The sequence below is a fragment of the Phaeodactylum tricornutum genome, chromosome 5, assembly GCF_000150955.2.
Source record: "Phaeodactylum tricornutum CCAP 1055/1 chromosome 5, whole genome shotgun sequence".
Lineage (NCBI taxonomy): Eukaryota > Bacillariophyta > Bacillariophyceae > Surirellales > Neidiaceae > Phaeodactylum > Phaeodactylum tricornutum.
Window position 1 is genome coordinate 440,903 of NC_011673.1, and position 19,261 is coordinate 460,163.

Consider the following 19,261-nt stretch of genomic DNA (forward strand, 5'->3'; position numbering starts at 1 on the left):
TTTTGGAACCTAGCGGAACGGGTCCTATCTGCTATCTGGAATTCAATCAAGATCGAGTGACCGTTCAGCTCTTTGCAGACAAAACCCCGCTAGCAGCAGAGAATTTCCGAAGCTTGTGCACTGGAGAAACGCCGTCATTGGAAAGTAGCAAACCTCTATGTTACCGCAACAGCATTGTCCACCGCGTCGTTCCGAATTTCTGTATTCAGGCCGGTGATTTTACGAATGGCGATGGAACGGGAGGCCGATCTATCTATCCTACGGGGCTTGCCTATACAGACATGTGGGGAAAATTCAAAGACGAAATGCCTTTATTGAAGCACTCCCGAAAAGGTCTGCTATCGATGGCCAACAATGGCCCCAATCAAAACGGAAGCCAATTTTTTATCACACTTCGAGCTCTACCTCACTTGAACGGAAAGCACGTTGTTTTCGGAGAGGTGATTGAAGGTATGAATGTCGTCGAGTCGGTAGGAAGCCTCGCCACTGACGCCAAGCAGCGACCAACAGATGTGACTGTATTAATAACAGACTGCGGTGAAATCAAAATGGAAAACGAGACTAACAGGGAATTATGCGGAAATACACAAGCCGAATCTTTTTTGAAAGGACCTTCTCTTCACATGAGTGAGGCTGACGGGCAGGTTTCTTCCAAATTAGATGGCGAATTTGGGGACGCTGGCGAAAATAGATTGGAATCAGTTTGTGGAAGAGCGAAAGCTGAAAGTACTAAATCAATTTTCAAAAGTTGCATGGGGACATTTGATAGCAGAGAAATCTTTCAAAGTGTTCAAAAGCTTCAAAATTCGTCGAACTAATTGTTAGCAATCGGAAAGAAGTCGAAAAATGATTATACAGACAATCGCTCTCACGAGCAGTCGACAAAGATGCAGCAGCAGACCACACTTTGCCTTCTTCAATTTTCACTTGACTTTGGGAGTTCTCACTTCGCCAGGTTTTCTGCATGAGACACACGCACGTTTTGGTAACAAGTGTAATGATATCGAATTACGGCCGCCCGTGTTCCCCAATCTTCGTTTGGTAGTTCTTACTGGAAGTTTTCCGCTATAGATACCCCTTCGCACAACTGTTTCCGGCACACACTTTCGTAGCGAGTGTCGGTTTACCTTGCATGCACTTTTCACGTAGTAATACATTGTGTTGTAGCCTGAGAAAGGAATATTGAGCAAATTCCATAAAGCGTTAATATTCAAACTCAATAGGGAAGTCCCTCTTGCCTTCTCAAGATTTATGCCATGTCAGATACGGAATGCTGTCTCCATCTAGTCAGCCATTCATTTGGTAATTCCAAAGTCTGGGGCTCGTCAGTCAACTTAAAATCCAATATTATCGCCTCTTCGTACTCTGAGTCTTCACGATCGTGGCCTGTAAAAGTAGACTCACAAAGATTACTTTCTCCTACAAGACTGAAGCCAGATCCAAAGCTTTCTTCTTCGGAGTCGGCACATCTTTATTCATCGTTGTGTAGAAAAAAATCTCACTGTTTACATTACCTTCGTGATCTTTTTCTGCATCAGTCTCGTTGACAGAATGTATCAGTGCCACATTGTTTCCCATTGAATGGCTCGGTGGGCAAATTCAGATCCGTCGAAGTGCCAAATAGTTGCTCTCATCTGCCCCACTGGTAGCGTCAACAGATCTTTCACTTTCTCGGAGTCTACGTATACCATCAAATCGGGTGGGTCTTTCTCGTTTGATTACCTCAGCGATTCTCGTTCTCGCCACATTTGGATCTAAATGCACCTGATTGGGTGTCTTTTCATACTCTACTTCTATAACTTCAACCTCGGTCTCCTCAAACACGTCCCCTGTTGATACTAGGCCGTTCTTCTCATCATGACTTTCAGCTCGTAGGTCTGAAGCCCCAAAATGCGCCGACGATTGCAGGAATTTAAATATGTTCTCGAATTCTCTCAATTCAGAGAACGCGTCATTCTCTATCGCTTTACACCTTGAAAATGGCCAAATTCGCTCTCCTTCCCTTTCCCAACCGCAGGCTTCTTTTTTTCAATTGTTGACAGAATATGTTGATCTCCATGCTCGTTCTCTCGAAGCAAGTGTGCCTAACGGTAGGAGGAGACCACCTGTGGACTATGTCGAGTCCGCAACCCATGCGTTAGGACCAACACGCAACCTCCCAAGTGTTGTAAGATTTAGGCTCTCTAGAATTGAGTGAATGACACTGCTACTTTGATTCTCGTTCGGGACTCTTCCTCTGCCTCCTCTTCAATTCCTTCAATGAAATATTTTTTTGTGTGACTTTTGAAGTCATCTGTACTGTACTAACAGTCAGAATGCGATTTCAAATCGCCGCGATGACAGGAACATTTGTCAAACCTCGCAAGATCAAAGCTCTTCCGCAAACAAGTTGTAGACAATGTAATCTTACTCAAGAACAAGAAACAGAAAATTACGTAGCAAATTAGAATGTAATTATTGCATTCCCATCGTGGTAGGGTGAAAGTTTTTCCCTACTCGAGCCAAGCCACAATTGCAGTTACGTTGTCTGTAGTCCCTCTCCGCAGTGCCTGCTGCACCAAAAACTGTGCAGCATCTTCTCTCTCCCCCGCAAAGTTCCGCACTAAGTCGACGGCTTCTTTGTCTGTCATGACATCATACAATCCATCGCAGGCGATGATGAGAAAACTGGGTTCAACGGAGCCGCTCTCCAGTTGAAGGTCTAATTCACGAACCGCCGGGTGCGCAATGACAAAGGTTTTGAAAATGTGATCCCCTAGACTCCGAGTTACAGCCAAAACCCCCATAACTCGGCCCTTGAAGATGAAGCCACCAGCTTTTTGGATACGAGCTATTTCTTTCGGATCATCCACACGATGGTCTAGCGTCAAACGCGTTGCTTCCCCGTCGTGACCTAATACAATCCGAGAGTCTCCGGCATTGGCAGTAAAGATACGGAGTTTCTGGGGAGTGGACGGGTCTCTCTATACATGGTTGCGCCAAATTGAGCGAGAGCATCCGGAGTGTCAGAGCCATGTAGGAATAGTGAGTCGACTGCAAACTCCTTACGAACGCACCTGTACGAGACATACGGCTACAGTAGCCCCGGATGTTGTGATCCCTGCGTGTTTCGAATGAATGTCGGCCATAAGAAAGGCCCTTTCAAGCCTGGTGGTGATTGGGGCGTCGTCGGTTTGGTCCGTCAACTCTTGGGCAACGTGATAGGCCATTCCATGTTCCAGAAAGTCCACCATGTCACGGCCTGTTCCCAAAAATATTGCACAGTAAGCCACTTAGGGGCCACCAAATATGAAGAAAGGAGTCTCCGCGGATCGTACTTACCGCCGTGTCCATCATACACCGCCAAATACGCCATGTCGGGGTCGGGAGCATTCCACGTGCCAGGGGCGTGGATAACGTAGCGGTCTTCCATTGTATTCCGTCGAGTCGGGTTCATGGCTTCGGCCGTACTGACCGTCAAGGAGACGAAAGCATCGTCGGCGTGGAGCTGACTTGAAACCGGAATGGGGTCTACAGGTATGGGCGTTTCGATCATGGTCGTTGTCAACTTATAATTTTCGTCTCGGAATGATATTCGAGAACGCTTCGGCAATAAAAATGACGGAAGCCCCAACCCTCGATTGTGAATTCCGTTTTCATCTGTTGAAAACTCCGGTTTCTTCAGATCTTTTGACTGTCTTAGAGACTAGCTGACAACAGAGACGTAATAAATAGATTTCCTCTTATTTCTCCTTCACGTTCGATCTACTCTTTCACTACTGACAGTGCTTGTTGTTGTGGTCTTTATTTTACTTTTCACTAGTTTTGTTTGCTCTCAAACCTCGCTGTTTGATCGCTAATCTTCCGTATTTACATCGCTTCTGCGATGTACACATTCTTCACTTCTTCATGTCTTACATTCAATCCGTTATCTCCTTTCATAGGATGATCATATCCCAAACCTCATCGAACATAATAAATTCTGCTCGAGATGAGAGCTCGCTCCTTTCAAACCTCTTCATGCGACATGTCGCTTTCTGCCGGACATGTCACACTTGAATGCCAATCTTGACATTCATCGAGATTGTCTTTGTCCCATGTCGTGATCGAAAAAGAACGATGCTAAAAGTCATCGGTCGTCTCTTCGAGACTTCTTCGACGAATCAAAACAACCCATTAACGGCTTGACTCACGTCTGGATTGGACCAATATACATGGCACACATCGCCATAAGCGCAGATAGTCGCGTGTCCAAGCATCAATCAACAAGTTACGTTTCGTTCGGGCTGGAGTATGAGCGTGACCCGCAATCCGACTACCGAAACAAAGTAGCACTTTGACTACGTGAAGAATTCAATGCCAAAGCAGCGACAACAGAAGCTGCATTGTACACCAACAGAAAGCGCAAGGCCAAAAACAGGAAGTCGCGGAAATTCTTCTTTCTACATAACTTTAATCTTTCTCGTCTAGTCTCGTCGCGTCGTGCCCTCTCCTTATACAGATTATTATTCGACTTTCGATAGTCCGTCGGTTCACAGTCGGCACAATTTTCTCACATCCGTGTCGACAACTCTTCTTTGCCGTATGCACTTGTGCACCCTTGTTGATACAGGCTTGGATTGGCAACAAGAAGCATTTCTCGGGATTTCCTCGAATCAACATATTTACAGTCAGCTTTAGTACTCCAGCATCGCTATTTTGTCTTGCTACACCGCCCCAAAGCGTCGGACTAAGCATGGATTGTGGCGGAGATTTCACCGATAGACTTTTTAGTCGTGTCGCTAATTTTGAAGGTTTAAAAGCACTGGATATCGGATGTGGGACAGGCGATATAGCCTTTCGACTTGCGGAATTGGTTGGAGCAAACGGACATGTGACGGCCATTGATATCAATCGTGATGCACTTGAGGTTGCTAAAGGGCGAGCCAGTGACCGCGATCTGAAGAATATCAATTTTAAAGCTGAAAGCATCGAAGATTTGGCACAATCTGAATACAAATTTGATATTGTGACCTGCCGCAGAGTATTGATGTATTTGCCTAACCAAGTGGAATCCATGCGTATTGTGCGCAATGCGCTTAAACCCAATGGTCGTTTGTTGATACAGGAACATGATGCAACCGTCATGCAATCCAGTGTGAACTTGCCCCTTCATGCAAAAGCACGAGCGTGGATATGGGATACAGTCAAAGCAGAGGGCGCGAACCTAGGAACAGGTTTCGACCTCTACAGCATTCTTGCTGACGCAGGGTTTGCACACTGTGAGATTATGGTGGAGGCTGTTGTCGAGACGCCAGCCCAGACCTCACAAACGGTGAACATTGTAAGAGCATTGATTCCGCGCATCGTTAAAGCGGAAGTGGCGACAGAAGAGGAGATACAAGTCGAAACGCTAGAAAACAGGCTGATTGCTGAGAGAAAAGAGAAGAATGCAACTTTTGTTAAAGAACTTGTGTTTGGAGCAATTGCTCATAATGGGAATTAGAACATTATGGACATTGACGACCTAGCCCGTTTGTCAGAGCGAGCTCATACAATTGACATTTGACACAGAGAATATCCACTTTTTGGGATGAGCAGGGGTGAAAATTACATTATTTGGGAAAAAATGCACTGATTCTAACATAAACCTTTTATTTTACATATCCAAGTAACTTTTAAGTAGCTGTAAATCCATATGCTGTGGTTAAGCATGAAGATCAATTAAAATATTCTGTTCTATCTAACATAAAAGCTTTCGTTCTGCTTTCCGTTAGACCGCCCAGCGCCAAAACAGTATGACTGACAAATTAAGGCAAACTTTACGAAAGGCATGAAGATACCCTTAGGAAAAAAAGATACTTCGAATCAATTCAACATTCCCAAATAGTGGTTTTTTCACCCTTGCTCATCCTAGATTTCAATTAGTGAATTTTCTCATATACTATTAATTTTCGCTTCTAACTGAACTGTAGATTATAAGATGTATCAACCAAAAAAGGTGCAGCGGGTAAACACCTGTTTACGGTTAGTGGATTTGACATGGTCTGAGCACCCGTTTAGCGTCCTTGTCCGACAGAATTCTTTTGTGAATGAGTAGCACCTAATATATGTCGTGGTTAAAACAGAACGACAAAAAATGGACATGTCATACGTCATTCAACAATCCTAGATAAAAATGACTTTTCACAGAATGATTTCGAGAGCGTCCATCCAATTATTAATGTAATAACAAAGAACCGCATACTGCCTCATATCTCATATGACTCACGTCAGTTTCAGTCAGGGCCCATCGGTCGTCCTTTCGAGACTTCTTGGACCAACCAAAACAACCCATCAAAAGCCGCACTCACGTCAGGATTGGTTCAACATACATGGCACACAACGCAGTAAGCGCAGATTGTCGTGTGTCCAAGCATCAATCAACCAGGTACGTTTCGTTTGGGCTGGAACCAAGTATCAGCAAAAGTGACCCGCAATCCGGCAACCGAAAGAACTTGAGTGGGAGTAGCACTTTAACTGCGTGAAGAATTCAAGGCCAAAGCAGCGACAACAGAAGCTGCATTGTACACTATCAAAAAGCACAAAGCCAAAACAGCAAGTCGCGGAAGTTCTTTTTTTGAGCTCTAATCCGCCTCGTCTCGTCTCTTCGCACCTTGCCCTCTTCTCTCCTTGTACAGATTATATTTCGTCTCTCGATATTCCGTCAATTCACAGTTAGCACAATTGTCTCATGAAAGTTTCGACAAAGCTCTGTTATGCGGTATGCACCTGTGCACCCCTGTTGACACGGGCTTGGATTGGCAACAAGATGCATTTCTCGGGGGTTCCTGGAACGAACACCTACGGCTTAAGTACTCCAACATCGCTTTTTTCTCTGGCGACGCCGCCTCAAAGTTCTGGGAAGAGCAGCAGTGCAGCGCAAAAATCCCAACAGCATGAACAAATAGAGATGGGACGTGTCTTGGAAGGAGGACAGGTGATTGACTTTTCCTCCGTCAAGGCCTCATCCCACGCCGAACATGCTTTAGCGCAAGCCCGACATCACTTGCTGCAAAAATCTCCCTCACCAACCTGGGATGGGCGTACTATTTTAGGGATTAACGACGATGTGATTGCCGAAGTCGGGCACGATTTGGGTACTTTTTGCACTTCGGCACAAGTGCAAGAAGTCGCAGCCTACTTGCGTTCGCAAGCACCGGCCGGGCTCTTCGAACCCTTGCCCAAACATCTACAACCTCAAACTGACAACGCTCCTTCCCTGGATTCCTCTCTGGTTAGTTCGAACGATAGTGCAGAAACTTTAAAGTATCGCGAAATCATGGCCCAGGCATATTTTGAATCCGGTGAAGTCACGAGCGCGTTTGCCAAAACTTTTTACATGGGCACCATGTTGCTGGACGAACCAGCCCGCGAAGCCATTTGGGCCGTCTATGTTTGGTGTCGACGAACGGATGAAATTGTTGATGCTCCGCGTGATGATGGAGACGACATGCTGGAAGACCTGTCGTCGTGGGAATTGCGATTGGAGCGTTTGTGGCAATACGGACAAGTACAGGATGTCTTTGACCTGTGCTTGCTAGATCTTCGAATCCAGTATCCCACCTTGGACATTACGCCATTTATGGACATGATCCGCGGTATGCTGATGGATGTTCCCGAGCTGGGTGTGGACCGGTACGAGGCGTTTGATGAGCTGCACTTGTATTGCTACCGCGTTGCAGGCACAGTAGGATTGATGAGTCTACCTGTTTTTGGATGTGCTGACGGATTCAACGATGAAGTGGCAAGGTAAGGGGAACAACAAATATTATGTGCGAATATTCGTTTTACGTTGGTTTTGGTCTGACATTTTGCAAATATTTTTATTCTTGTCTCGCAGAGAACCAGCACTGTCACTGGGCGTGGCGTTCCAATTGACGAACATTCTGCGCGACGTAGGCGAAGATGCTAGTGAACGAGGGCGCGTGTATTTGCCGCAGGAAGACCTTCGTCGCTTCGGCGTTACAGAGGAGCAGATTTTTGCCCAAAAAGTGGACGAAAACTATATCAACATGATGAAATTCCAAATCGCCCGTGCCCGCATGTATTACGAACGGGCACGAAGAGGTGTATTCATGCTGGCCCCGGAATCGCGTCTGCCCGTTCAATCGTCTTTGGATGCTTACGGTCGTATTCTCGACAAAATTGAAGCCAACGGATACGACTCGTTGACTAAGCGCGCGTATGTGGATAAGTGGGAAAAGCTGTCCATAATACCGTTTTCTTGGTACCGGACGCAAGACATTTCTCAATGGCTGCCACTTCCCGGCGATCGCCCGGTCCAATTGGATCAAGTATGAAAAATGTGTCCAAAACTAGAATTTGTTTGATAATTCCTCTCGCCCAGCGATTTAGCGTTGTTTATTTGCAACCACGAAATATCCACACCAGAACAGCATTTACTTCTACAACTTGACTGTCGTCACGTTAAGACAATTATTCTGAACTTAAGGTATAATGTTCAATATTACAATTCCCAGTACTCCCGTTTTTTCGGAGACAGCTTCTAAATTTTATTATGACTTGTGCTACAAGATTGGCGGTACTGGCGATTGCGTTCGAGTAGAAAGACACACGCGCCGTTGTACACCGTCGAATACGCGCTTCAGCAAGACAAATTGAGTGCGACGAACTTCCCGAATTTTTCGCAGCAAACCTTTGTGCTCCCGCTCAATGGTGCTCAAGTTCACCAGCGCCACGCCATGCTGGTACTCTAAAACAGATCGCCGTGCAAAGGTGTCCTGATTCCAATGGCATTTAAACAACGCTAGGCCTGTTGTTGATTTCGACAGTATTTGTTCCAATTGGTCCTGAAAGCTATGTACCTCAATAGCGGCTTGTAAAACATGGTGTCGCATTGTGAGCTCCTGCACACGACGGTTTCGGATGTTGTGCTCCAGTTTCAAAAGTTTTCCTGCGTATATGCCCCAGCTTTGCTGACAGCTTGTGGATTCTTGGCGAAAGTGTCGATCCTGATAATGCTCAAACCCTTTATCAAGGACTGAGATAACGTAACGTCTATTTTGGTTGCATGCGGCGTCGTAGCATTCGCAACGACTCATTTGTTCTTCCACAATGATGCGGGCGCTTTCGTCTTCCAAATAGCCGGTCCCGTCCAGCAAAAGGGCCTCGGGATGATTGGTCAAGAAAGTTTCAACTTCGGCGACTCCCGCATTGACAGAACAGAGGAAACAGAGGGCCGTGTGGAGTGCCTGAACCTCATTCAGGGAGTCTTCTATCGCTTTGCTTTCTACTCTTTCAATTACTCCGATGCCATCCAGTGCTGCCAAATTCTTCATCTTATAATCGAATTCTACCATTGTCTCTATGCCACGGGCGATTGGCTCCGTAAAATAAACTTTATGCTCAAAACTTGTCTAAGCGCCGACTACTCAAACTGACACCAGACGTTTATCGAGTAGCATCCGTTGGTTCGCACAGGCAATCCGAAGGACTAGCCGTTGAGGTACACAAAAGACACAAGTCGTACAACGAATCCCCCTTCATCAAAAATGTCAAAGATGGGAATCCCACAAGAATGACCAGCGACGCACCGCCACTGCTACTCTGGTTTCGCGACAGCGGTGATGCTGTCGGAGAAAGTAGGTCATGTGATGTTGAGCAATTCGGCCCTAAAGATCAATACGGCATCGGCCGGAATTCGGGGTGGACAGCCGGCGTGACCGTAGGCGAAAAAGCTCGGGATGGTAATTTCGGCGGTTTCCCCCACCGTCATTTTCTGGACCGCCACATCCAAACCCAACAGAATCTCCTTTTGGCCTACCGTATATTTAAGTGGCAAAGCTCGATCTCTCGAGCTATCAACCTTGCTACCGTCCTCTAAACATGCCTCGTAGTGAATCTACAACAGATGTTGTACATTCACGGGTCAGGAAAATAGGTTATGGATCACGATGCAACAGAATGTACTGTGTTCACATACCACACAAACGTCGCCTTTCTTCGGATACTTTGTTCCCGTTCCTTTCTTCATTGTACGAATAAGGACACCTGGGCCTTGAAGCCGAGCCTCGGTAGCCGCGGGATCCGGAGGATGGTTCGCCATTGTGCCGCCACAAATCACAATATTTTGTGTGACAGCGATATATAGAATGGGACCGCAAACGTGTTTTTTTGCAAAGGGTTTTGGAGGAAAACCCGGATATAAAGCGTTCACTGTCACAATATATCGATCGTATTGTTAGGCGTCTATGCTTTACGTGAACGATCGACGATAGGCTTTTGGATACAAGAGTAGGAAGTAAACATAACAGTGAATCGGAGCGAGTAAACTGGAACTGATTCTAAATTTCGGATCGAAACATCTCGCCACATCTTTCCTCACTCGTTTTTTCTGGCGCTGGAACCAAGTTTCGTTCGATATCATGCGGAGACCCGTCTTCGGCAGTCATCTCGAGGAGGACAGCGAGCTGCCTACGTTTGGAAACAATGAGAATGACAACAGCACTATTCCGCAGCGCCGATCTAATTCCACACATCGGAAACGACGCAAGCGGAAAGCGGTCCCGTTGTCACTTTACGTGCATACACGAGGCGTGACAAGCTTTCACCCCACAATCGTGCGGACTTTTCACGTCTTTGCCCTTACGATGGTCTTTGCGATTCACGTTTACTTATTCCGGGCCGTGTTTCGGGAAACTGCAACCTCGGAGGAAGCTACGATTCTACCATCCCGGAACGATCACGAAGAGGCGGACACTTCTGGTGTGGTCAAAGATCTCCAGAACTTGCGGCCGGATCACAACCACGAAATGAACAACACGAAGAGCCTCGAGCCACTGCTACGAGATATAGATATGGAACAATTCACCGTCCGAGTCAATACCTGGAAACGATTGGAACAGCTAAGAGTTTCGATCATTCATCACGCATCGTGTCCTGGCGTAGCACAAGTCCAAGTCGTGTGGTGCGAAGCTCAAGGAGAACCCCCGTCTTGGCTGTTGACTCTGAACGACAAGATTGTAATCGAACGACATTCCGTAAACTCGCTCAACGAGCGGTTCCACATGCTCGTTGAGCCTCCCACTATTGGTATCCTATCAATCGACGACGACGTACTACGACCCTGCCTTGCCCTTGATGCCGGCTTTGTGAGGTGGACACAGCATCCCGACCGAATGGTGGGATTTGACGCACGCTCACATACTGTACAGGGAAAAAAGCACGGTGGCTCTTGGGCGTACGGATATTTGAGTACAACAGAGCGGACGAATCGCTATTCCATGACCCTCACTCGATACGCCTTTTTGCACCGCGATTATCTACGATCCTACACAAACGACTTGCCACCCTCGATTCGATCATACATAGATGAACATTTTAATTGCGAAGATATCGCCATGACGTTTTGGGTGTCATCTCATACCAATGGTCAGCCGCCACTGCTGGCCGACTTTTGGGCCGTCAAGTCACAAGTCAAGCTCTATTCCGACGCAGCCATTTCATCCACCAGTGACCATAAGGCCATTCGAGATATTTGCGTGGATCGCTTCGCCACCTTATTGAAGTTAAAGCACCATTTGGAACCGGCAATCTTTGTTCGGAATTCGGGTTTTGAGTGTGGGGCTGACGCGGGCGCTGCTGCGAGCCTAGCAGATCACCATGGCTACGAACGACGACAATCCTTGGAATCAACAATCTCACGGTGGAAAAGCGCCGGTCCAGAGGTTATGATACGAGAACTGACATCCATGCGTGGGGATACGAGCAAGGAAGCATTCGAGGCGGGGTTGTTGAAGGATACAGACCCCTGGAAAAAACGATTTCGACATAAACATAAATAATCAATGAGCAACTCACTCCTTGATAACAGATTTTGATATATTTCGGAACGGATCGTAACTTCGAAGTACTACGGAGTGATGCGATATCAAAGGAATATTCTTTGTTGTCATGGTGATCTTAACTGCGTCCACTAATGCTCATGGCCTCTGCTTCGACGGTGACAAGCCGCATATTGAGCCGGTCACTTTGGTCGCGTAAATCCTCGTTCTCCATGAGAAGCGTCTCAAGTTTTTTGCTAAGCTGCATAATCAGCTTGGAATCGTTAGCCTGCACGCGATCTCTCTCTTTCGACTCGTCTACAAAATTTTCCAATTTGTCTCGCAATTTGAGCAGCTCATCCTCCTTTTCTTTCAAATCTTCGCCTCCCTGTAACATCATGAGCAGAATACGATCATAGTTCTCACGTTCACGATCCATCACTTGGTGAACCGCTGACAAGGGCACCATAATCTCTTCGCGCTCGTCGCCGTCAAACGCATCCTCTGACGTATGTAGATTGGAGATACTAACACCTTCGTAAATTTGCAGATCGGCCAGTATACTGCGCAGACCATTGAGCACGTCGTTTCGAGTAGTGCGTGATTTAAATCGAAAGATGTAAGACCGAGCTGAAGCCACCGGCGTAGGGGTCGCTTTAATCGTCATAAAAAGACTGGCCTGTTTGTTGTCGTTCGACTTGGATTCTTTCTTCTTCTTTGTCTTGCCAGACGCCGTTGGTAATTCGGTATGATCGTGCCCCGAACATCCAGCTCTGACTTCCAAGATATCGTGCAGAGACAGGGGCTCAAGCGCTGTCTTATCCACATTTCGGTTGCGACCAATCGCTTTGCTCAAGTAGCCACCACGGAGTATAAACGTCAAATCAGCCTGTACCAGATATTCGCCTCGTCGGTGCATTTTGACGCTAACATTGGATGCTTTCAGCGCAAAGTCATCCACCGTTTCTCCACCTGACATATCTGGAGCGGTACGGTTCAGCTGCCACATAACTACATCCACTCCTTCTTCCAGCAGGTGCGCCATTTTCTTCATCTTGTGCTCAAATTTATGAACTTCGGTCTTCAACGCTTCCTCGCGCTCCTTACGGTTTCGAATCTCAATCTTCCATCCGACAGCCACTTCGTCGGCATCTTTCTCTTCACTGGCAGCGAATCCACGACGAATCATAGGGAGAAAGTCGGTACTCGCCTTGAGACTTGCCATAAGACTCGGTTTCTCGGTCGATTTTTCCTGGAGCCCGAGCTTGTCAAGGGCCTTTTGCACCTGTGGATCGCGGCCAGAATCATCCTTGATAATCTCTTCTGTTCCGGTAACCTCTGGTGGTATGTTGCTGTGGCTGCAATTAAGTAAGAAAGACCGGCTTGAGGTGTCTATACTCGTAAAACATACGAATTGCCAAACACTACAATAGCATCAACACACGAGGGCAATACGAATACAAAAGAAAACACATTCTACGATTGACAAAAGGAGTAGCAAGTGACCACCGTACAGGACTAGTAAGTGCTTGGAACAGTGTTCCATGAGATACTTTCAATGCCTGCAAAAGGATCCCGCGTGGTACTGTCCACATTTTGTTCGGAAGGAATGAACGAATCCAACACAACATCAGACAGAAACGGGCGTGTCCACAGATGTTCCTTCTGCCACACTAGCATCCGAAGCAAGAGTCGAAGAGACCACCACCGGCAAAGGAGTACACAAAGCAACAACATGCACAGTGCAAGCATTGACAGTAGAACGAAACATTGAAAGTACCTAGCAAGCGATCATAATACACAAACGAAATGTCAATACGCGCGACACAGATCGTGCCCTTTGAAAGTTCGACGGAAACGAAGGTAAGACAAACAGCACATTACTGACGTACCTTGGTCTCGAGGGGGTTTCGCTATCTGCGAAAGAGCTCTCTTCCGAAGTAACTCCCGATTGGTTTCCTGCGCTCTCGTACTGCGGTGCAAGTAAAGAGTTGACCTCCGAATCACTCAGTTTTACTCCATTCATTGCGGCTCGCAATTTGATAATTTCGCCGTCTGCGTCACGCCGAAGCTTGCGTTCGGATTCAAGCTCCGCTTCTAAGCGAGTGACCTTGTAACGATGCTCATTAAGAACTGCAGGGCTAACATTCTCCGAAGGAGCACCTGGAGGGGGGACCGACGCATAGTTGCCACTGTCGCTCGATTGACGGCGGCGGTGCTGCTTCGGAGACTCTGAACCAGTAAGGATGTTTGCGCGTCGTTCGTTGCGCAACGCTACAATATGGTCTTTGTCTTTCGCAGTCTCGGCTTGTTGCTGCTGCAGATCGGTTTCCATCTTTTCTACAATCCGCTTTGCCTCCTCCAATTCCTTTTCAATTTCGGCGACACGTTTTTCCAAATAGTCTATTCGGTCCTGTTTTTCCTTTAGTTCCTTTACATGCTTGTCGCTGGCTGCGGACTCCTTCGCCTGAGCATTGAGCATGGCCCGAAGGCTCGCCATCTCTTCTTTGAGCTTGTTGTTCATTCCCTTGAGTTTTCCTACATCTTTCTGTTCTCTCAGCAATTCAGTCAATTCTTTCTTAGCAACACGAGAGCGAGTGGCACACTGGAGAGATAAAACAGCTGAACACAACATGGTGAACTTCTTCCTGAGAGCATACGTCCGAAAACGATTTTCGATCTTGACAGCAGCGCGCTCTCGGCGCAAATTGCGACCACGAATACGGCTTTGAAAACGAACAGTCCCTTTCCGGGCACGGTTGAAAGCTCGCCATTTGATAAGCATTCGGAATGTAATTGTAAGGAGCTTTCCGGCATCCGCTTTCCGTAAGTTGGTCCATCTAAATTGAAGAAAAAGCTACCGTTAGATTGCTTCACGATATGCCTGCTATCCAAATTTTTAAAATTGACGTACCGTTCGCGACCCTTGAATCCACGGTAGCACCTTTGAATCGTTTGGATGGCGTCTTGCGAAATGAAAAAGCTGCGCTGTTGTTCCAAACCACGGGCCCAGCATTGAATGACGGAAGCGCTTGCGTGCTGATGGAAAACGCGATGGGCCTCGAGACAATCGTGGGGATGTTTTCGCATGAAGACTTTCGTTTTTCCGAGCTGAACATCGGTTTTCGGGAAGGACATCGGAATCGGTTGATTCTGCATGCGTCGGATCTTTTCGGACCGAGTAATGCCTTCCTCCTTGGGATCCAGTGGGCCCTTCGCGGACGCTTCCTTGTTCTTCGCTCCTTCTGCCAGAACCACATCAACGAGCTTGACGCACAGTTGCTGTGGCTCGTGGCCATCCATGCTCCAAGGCAAAACTTCTTCGGCAACGGTCGGTAGCAACATCCGGTAACGCTGAAAAAATGCAGTATGCTTCATCCGAACAGGGTAGCCCGCACGCGCGACACGTACGGCTTCCAAAACACCACCATATCGCAGCTGTTCGGTGGTACGTTTGCGCGTCATGAGCAGCGGTTTCGCGGCATCATTCGGCTTGATACAACGGATGTAGTGAGGATCGGTCTTTTGAACGCTCTCAATCAGCGTCGTCAGCTGCTCCTTGAACTGCTGGCCGACAGTCTTTGGTTTAGGTTGCTTGCCAGTTTTCGCTTCGGTGGCGGCCCGTCCTAAATTTTCTCTTTTCTGAATCGCGTACGTATCCTGAATAAGTTTGCTGGGGGCCGTTTCAAACAGTATCTCGGCCGTCAAAGGGATCTCGTCCTTGTTCTTTTCCATAAAGTTGGTTTCGACTGAATACTGCACCAGGCCAGCAAAGTGACGGACAGAAAAGATCGACTTGCCCTTCTGAATGTTGGTGGCATGGATGCGTGTATTTTCGGACACGGTCTGATTCTTCTCCGGCAAGTAATGATCGATCAAACGCTTTGCAAAATTGCGGTCACTACCCTTCGGTAAACGACATTCATCATCCAACATAGAAAGAATACCAACCTTGGGTGCTTGGATAGTATCGAGACAGTCCTGGTTGTCAGGAAACTCTATGAAGGCCCAAGCAATGCTCTCGGCTTCGTATTCTGCCTGTTCCAACTTGAATATAAACTGATTGAACTGCTGTTGCAAAGCTTCGTTGGTGAAGTTGATACACAATTGCTCAAACGAGTTGATCGCAAAGCACTCAAACCCGAAAATATCTAGAACACCACAACTTGATCGAATGTCGTCATCTCGCTCCCAACCTATGCTTAGATTGACTTGATCGACGACCCACAAAAACAGCGCGCCATAGATAGTCTTGGCGAGCGCGTCGCGTGCATCTTGTGCTTTTTCGGGTGTCAGAAGCGTTTTGATTTCTTGACCACGGGCAACAATGATCTTTTCCGTGAGGGCTACTCGCATTTTATCAACGTCAACTCCAAGCAGCTTGGCCGTGTAATTCAAAATCTTGTCTTCGGCAACTTCGGCGGTTTCCAAACCATCTTTTTCGACACTGTTGAAGGTAATTTGACCCAGATGGAGCAAACCGGCAATGAGACGGAGTGTATCGTCGATTGTTTTTTCGGTCCAGCCCAACTTGCGCATAGCCTTGAGAGTGTAGCTCAGACCGTCCTCGTCTGTGAACTCACGCAGGTGAGGGGCGCCGCCCTGTCCCGTGTAGTGAAAATAATTAGGCAAGTCCAAACCGCCCGTAAGACCGTCGTGAAACTCGTACTTGGCGTGGTCTTCTTCAGTGCAACCTCGGAGTAGTTGATAGAAGATGTGGTAATTCCGTTCTCCGGCGGCGTGAAAGGCGAGACGGACCTTTTCGAGCAAGTAGGTTTGGACCTTGGCTCCCATCAAGTGACCGGCACGGGAAAAGCCTAGTTCGATGAACTTCCCGAAACGTGAACTATTGTCATTCCGGAGTGTTCGTGCGTTACCAAAGGCTTCCAAGACGGGATTGGACTGTAGGACTTTTTGCATGACGGAGAGCTCACCGTTGCTGCCGTTGGTCTCGTCCTGGACGGCTTCGTTGTTGCCGGCACCAAGTGTCGTGAGGTAGAGCATGACAATCTTGGTAGATTCGGTTTTCCCGGCTCCGGATTCTCCCGAAATGAGAATGGATTGAGACCGACGAGACTCGCTCATCATTTGACGGTAGGACCTATCGGCAATGGCGAAAATATGCGGCTCCAGATCTTGTCCGCTCTGCATGCCTTGGGCCTTGAGCAGCCCATCCCGACGGTAGGATTCGAGAATCTCCGTCCCGTACAGTTGCAAGCGTTGAAAGGGATTGACGGCGATGAGAACTGGGCCCGTCCACGTGTAGATCTTCCCGCGAAAGAAGCGATCGCTGAGCGAATGCAGGATTGCGGGTTCGTGGAGATGGGGCAAAGCGATGAGATCATTGTCCCGTCCTTCGACCTTGTCCGCGTCGCTGAGGGGCGTGTTGGCGAGTTCAATGCCTTCGAACTTTCGTTCACCAGTTTCTTCGTTAATGGACTCAATGCCTTTGGTGAAGACGTTCGAAGGCTTGTCCTTTTCTTTCAACGTGACTTCATCGTGTGTCTTCTTGACGACCTCACACAGCAACCAGGCTTCTTCGCCTTTGGTGTCACGACACCAAACATACGCACCGGCTTCCATGCTGCTGACGCAAAGAGAAAGAGACGGAAAAGGCGCTCACTGCCAACAGTGATCCGCAAAGAAACAGACAGCGCTAAACCAATGTCGGGTCTAATGTCAATGAGTGACCGGCAGTCACGGTCGAGATTCGGTGACGAACGAGGAGTCCAGCCTAGACAAAACCTTTTTCGGGGAGGCGTTGTCCGACGACTACCAAAGCTGGATCAGCCCAGAGCACTAGTCGTGCGGAAGACTGAATGTTGGATCGTTGATGCTGGCTGTGAATTACAGTGTTCCGAGTGTTACTGTTCTTAGGCGTGAACTGTTGTATTAGTTAGTTGCGGGGCCACGCTCACTCTTTCTTGAGAGATATTCTGCCAGTAAGTAGCTCCAACGTGGCCGTGGTCGGCGGGGGCGGTGTGTGTTTGGGTCGAACGGGGACGGCATTTGTCACCGTGCGCAGGTTGGCGGCAGATCTGGCGTATCATTCTAGTAGAACCTTCACGTACGCAACTTCTGGTAAGCCTCCCACAGAGACATGACCGTTGGAATTGGTGAGAAGACCGACAGTCCGTCAGTCACGACAGGGCTGAGAGAACTCTCAACGGACGGGAAGGTGTATGAAGACGTTCGACTCCGATAAGTCGTGAATGTTAGTCCCGCTAACTGTCCGCAGGTTTTCGAGTCACGGTTCCAATCGCGTCACAGTCCAATTCCATCGACCGTCATTCCGATCTTGCCGCACAGTCAGATCGTGGACACGTCTTTGCGACAGTGTTCAAATAAACAATTAGCGAAAAAGACTCTATTTCAAATTCATCGCGAACGGCCGTCATTTTCGACACCGCTACCATAAGGAAGGTTGCGTTTGAAGCACTGTGGAACGCAGAACTTCGCGACCATGGCAACCACAACGACGTCCCACGCTATCCTCGGCTTTACGTCTCATTTGCGGGAGTCCCTCATTCTGTCACGTAGTAGAGTCGAAACATGGGTGGAACACGAAAAGGCCCAGGCCGATGCCGTCTACGAACGTTCGAAACAAACCCGGGCTTCCCACCAACACCGGATCGATCAGGCCTTGACCAATCTGCTCGCTCTGCAGTTGGAAGGAGGTTTAGCCGTTTCGGAAACGGAATCAACAACGAAGAAAGAAAAAAATCTAGCCGCGCGCAAAGAAGAATTATTGCGAGAGCAGGAGGCCGTCGAAAGCGAGATAGCCTCGTTGGCGAAAAAGCAAGCTCAGCGAAAAGCGCAGCTTCAGGGTACGTATAGTCAAACAGCTGTCAATCTCTTGCGTATGATTTTGTCTGTGCGAACACTTGACCGGTCACGGGGGAAAGTAGTTTCTCACTGCAATCATTTATGCTACCACAGAATTAAATGGGGAACGCGAGGCCGAAAAAGCCAAGGTGCAGGGGACTCGAGAACTCAAGCAGCGCGTGCAAGCTTCGAAACAAACTACACTCGAAGACTTGACCAAGGGTATTGTTAACTACCAATACCTTGGTATTGACTTTCAGAAAGCCCAAGACAATCATATGAAGTACGTAGCTTTTGCCGCATACGAGGAGGTGGATGTGATGCATCGGAATATGTCCCCACGTTCTCAGCAACGCGTCTAACTTTCTGTTCCTTTGTCAGATTTTACTTTACCCAACTGGATCCCACACAGCCAAAACGCCAGTTTAGTTTTCTGCTCCAAGTCGACGATGTTGACGACCAGTACATTGTGGATGTTTGTGATCCTCCCATTCCCGAACATATTCTGAACGAGTTGCTTTCCGATTTGAACGCGGATGACGATATGTTGCCCTTTGTGATTGGAATGCGTCATGCATTCAAAGCCCATACTTTGGTTTAAGGAAACAAGGGAACCTTTAATATCTAACACATGCGTTGCAAAACCCTGTTGA

The 19,261-nt window shown here is 47.7% G+C and overlaps 9 protein-coding genes across 9 annotated transcripts; 5 read left to right on the plus strand and 4 right to left on the minus strand.

The window, feature by feature from the left end:
* Positions 1 to 44: 44 nt before the first annotated feature.
* Positions 45 to 545, plus strand: PHATRDRAFT_11169 (predicted protein; the record flags this gene model as incomplete). Its single annotated transcript, XM_002178738.1, has 1 exon — positions 45 to 545. A coding segment is annotated over one exon (501 nt), but the record flags the coding sequence as incomplete, so codon positions are not given.
* Positions 546 to 2,414: 1,869 nt separating this feature from the next.
* Positions 2,415 to 3,535, minus strand: PHATRDRAFT_44850 (predicted protein; the record flags this gene model as incomplete). Its single annotated transcript, XM_002178964.1, has 3 exons — positions 2,415 to 2,963; positions 3,057 to 3,241; positions 3,322 to 3,535. The coding sequence occupies 3 exons, from the start codon at positions 3,533 to 3,535 to the stop codon at positions 2,493 to 2,495; spliced, it is 870 nt and encodes a 289-aa protein (XP_002179000.1). The 3' UTR covers positions 2,415 to 2,492.
* A 1,173-nt stretch (positions 3,536 to 4,708) lies between these two features.
* On the plus strand, positions 4,709 to 5,623 carry PHATRDRAFT_44851 (predicted protein). Its single transcript, XM_002178739.1, has one exon. The coding sequence runs from the start codon at positions 4,715 to 4,717 to the stop codon at positions 5,462 to 5,464; it is 750 nt and encodes a 249-aa protein (XP_002178775.1). The 5' UTR covers positions 4,709 to 4,714; the 3' UTR covers positions 5,465 to 5,623.
* Positions 5,624 to 6,691: 1,068 nt separating this feature from the next.
* Positions 6,692 to 8,476, plus strand: PSY (phytoene synthase; the record flags this gene model as incomplete). Its single annotated transcript, XM_002178740.1, has 2 exons — positions 6,692 to 7,749; positions 7,841 to 8,476. The coding sequence occupies 2 exons, from the start codon at positions 6,692 to 6,694 to the stop codon at positions 8,298 to 8,300; spliced, it is 1,518 nt and encodes a 505-aa protein (XP_002178776.1). The 3' UTR covers positions 8,301 to 8,476.
* Positions 8,477 to 8,528: 52 nt separating this feature from the next.
* PHATRDRAFT_34384 (predicted protein) lies at positions 8,529 to 9,320 on the minus strand (the record flags this gene model as incomplete). Its single annotated transcript, XM_002178965.1, has 1 exon — positions 8,529 to 9,320. The coding sequence occupies one exon, from the start codon at positions 9,318 to 9,320 to the stop codon at positions 8,529 to 8,531; it is 792 nt and encodes a 263-aa protein (XP_002179001.1).
* Positions 9,321 to 9,607: 287 nt separating this feature from the next.
* Positions 9,608 to 10,066, minus strand: PHATRDRAFT_34385 (predicted protein; the record flags this gene model as incomplete). The annotated part of the gene is made up of 2 exons (XM_002178966.1): positions 9,608 to 9,862; positions 9,944 to 10,066. The coding sequence occupies 2 exons, from the start codon at positions 10,064 to 10,066 to the stop codon at positions 9,608 to 9,610; spliced, it is 378 nt and encodes a 125-aa protein (XP_002179002.1).
* Positions 10,067 to 10,817: 751 nt separating this feature from the next.
* PHATRDRAFT_11259 (predicted protein) lies at positions 10,818 to 11,513 on the plus strand (the record flags this gene model as incomplete). The annotated part of the gene is made up of 1 exon (XM_002178741.1): positions 10,818 to 11,513. A coding segment is annotated over one exon (696 nt), but the record flags the coding sequence as incomplete, so codon positions are not given.
* A 2,830-nt stretch (positions 11,514 to 14,343) lies between these two features.
* Positions 14,344 to 17,129, minus strand: myoA4 (predicted protein; the record flags this gene model as incomplete). Its single annotated transcript, XM_002178967.1, has 3 exons — positions 14,344 to 14,623; positions 14,698 to 14,936; positions 15,048 to 17,129. Coding segments are annotated over 3 exons (2,601 nt in total), but the record flags the coding sequence as incomplete, so codon positions are not given.
* Positions 17,130 to 18,246: 1,117 nt separating this feature from the next.
* Positions 18,247 to 19,255, plus strand: PHATRDRAFT_44858 (predicted protein; the record flags this gene model as incomplete). Its single annotated transcript, XM_002178742.1, has 3 exons — positions 18,247 to 18,610; positions 18,723 to 18,891; positions 18,990 to 19,255. 3 exons carry the CDS (start codon positions 18,247 to 18,249, stop codon positions 19,207 to 19,209), a joined length of 753 nt encoding a protein of 250 aa, XP_002178778.1. The 3' UTR covers positions 19,210 to 19,255.
* Between the last annotated feature and the right edge of the window lie 6 nt (positions 19,256 to 19,261).

Coding starts and splice junctions, on each gene's coding strand:
- PHATRDRAFT_44851 (XM_002178739.1), top strand. CDS start 4,715: ATGGATTGTGGCGGAGATTTCACCGATAGACTTTTTAGTCGTGTCGCT.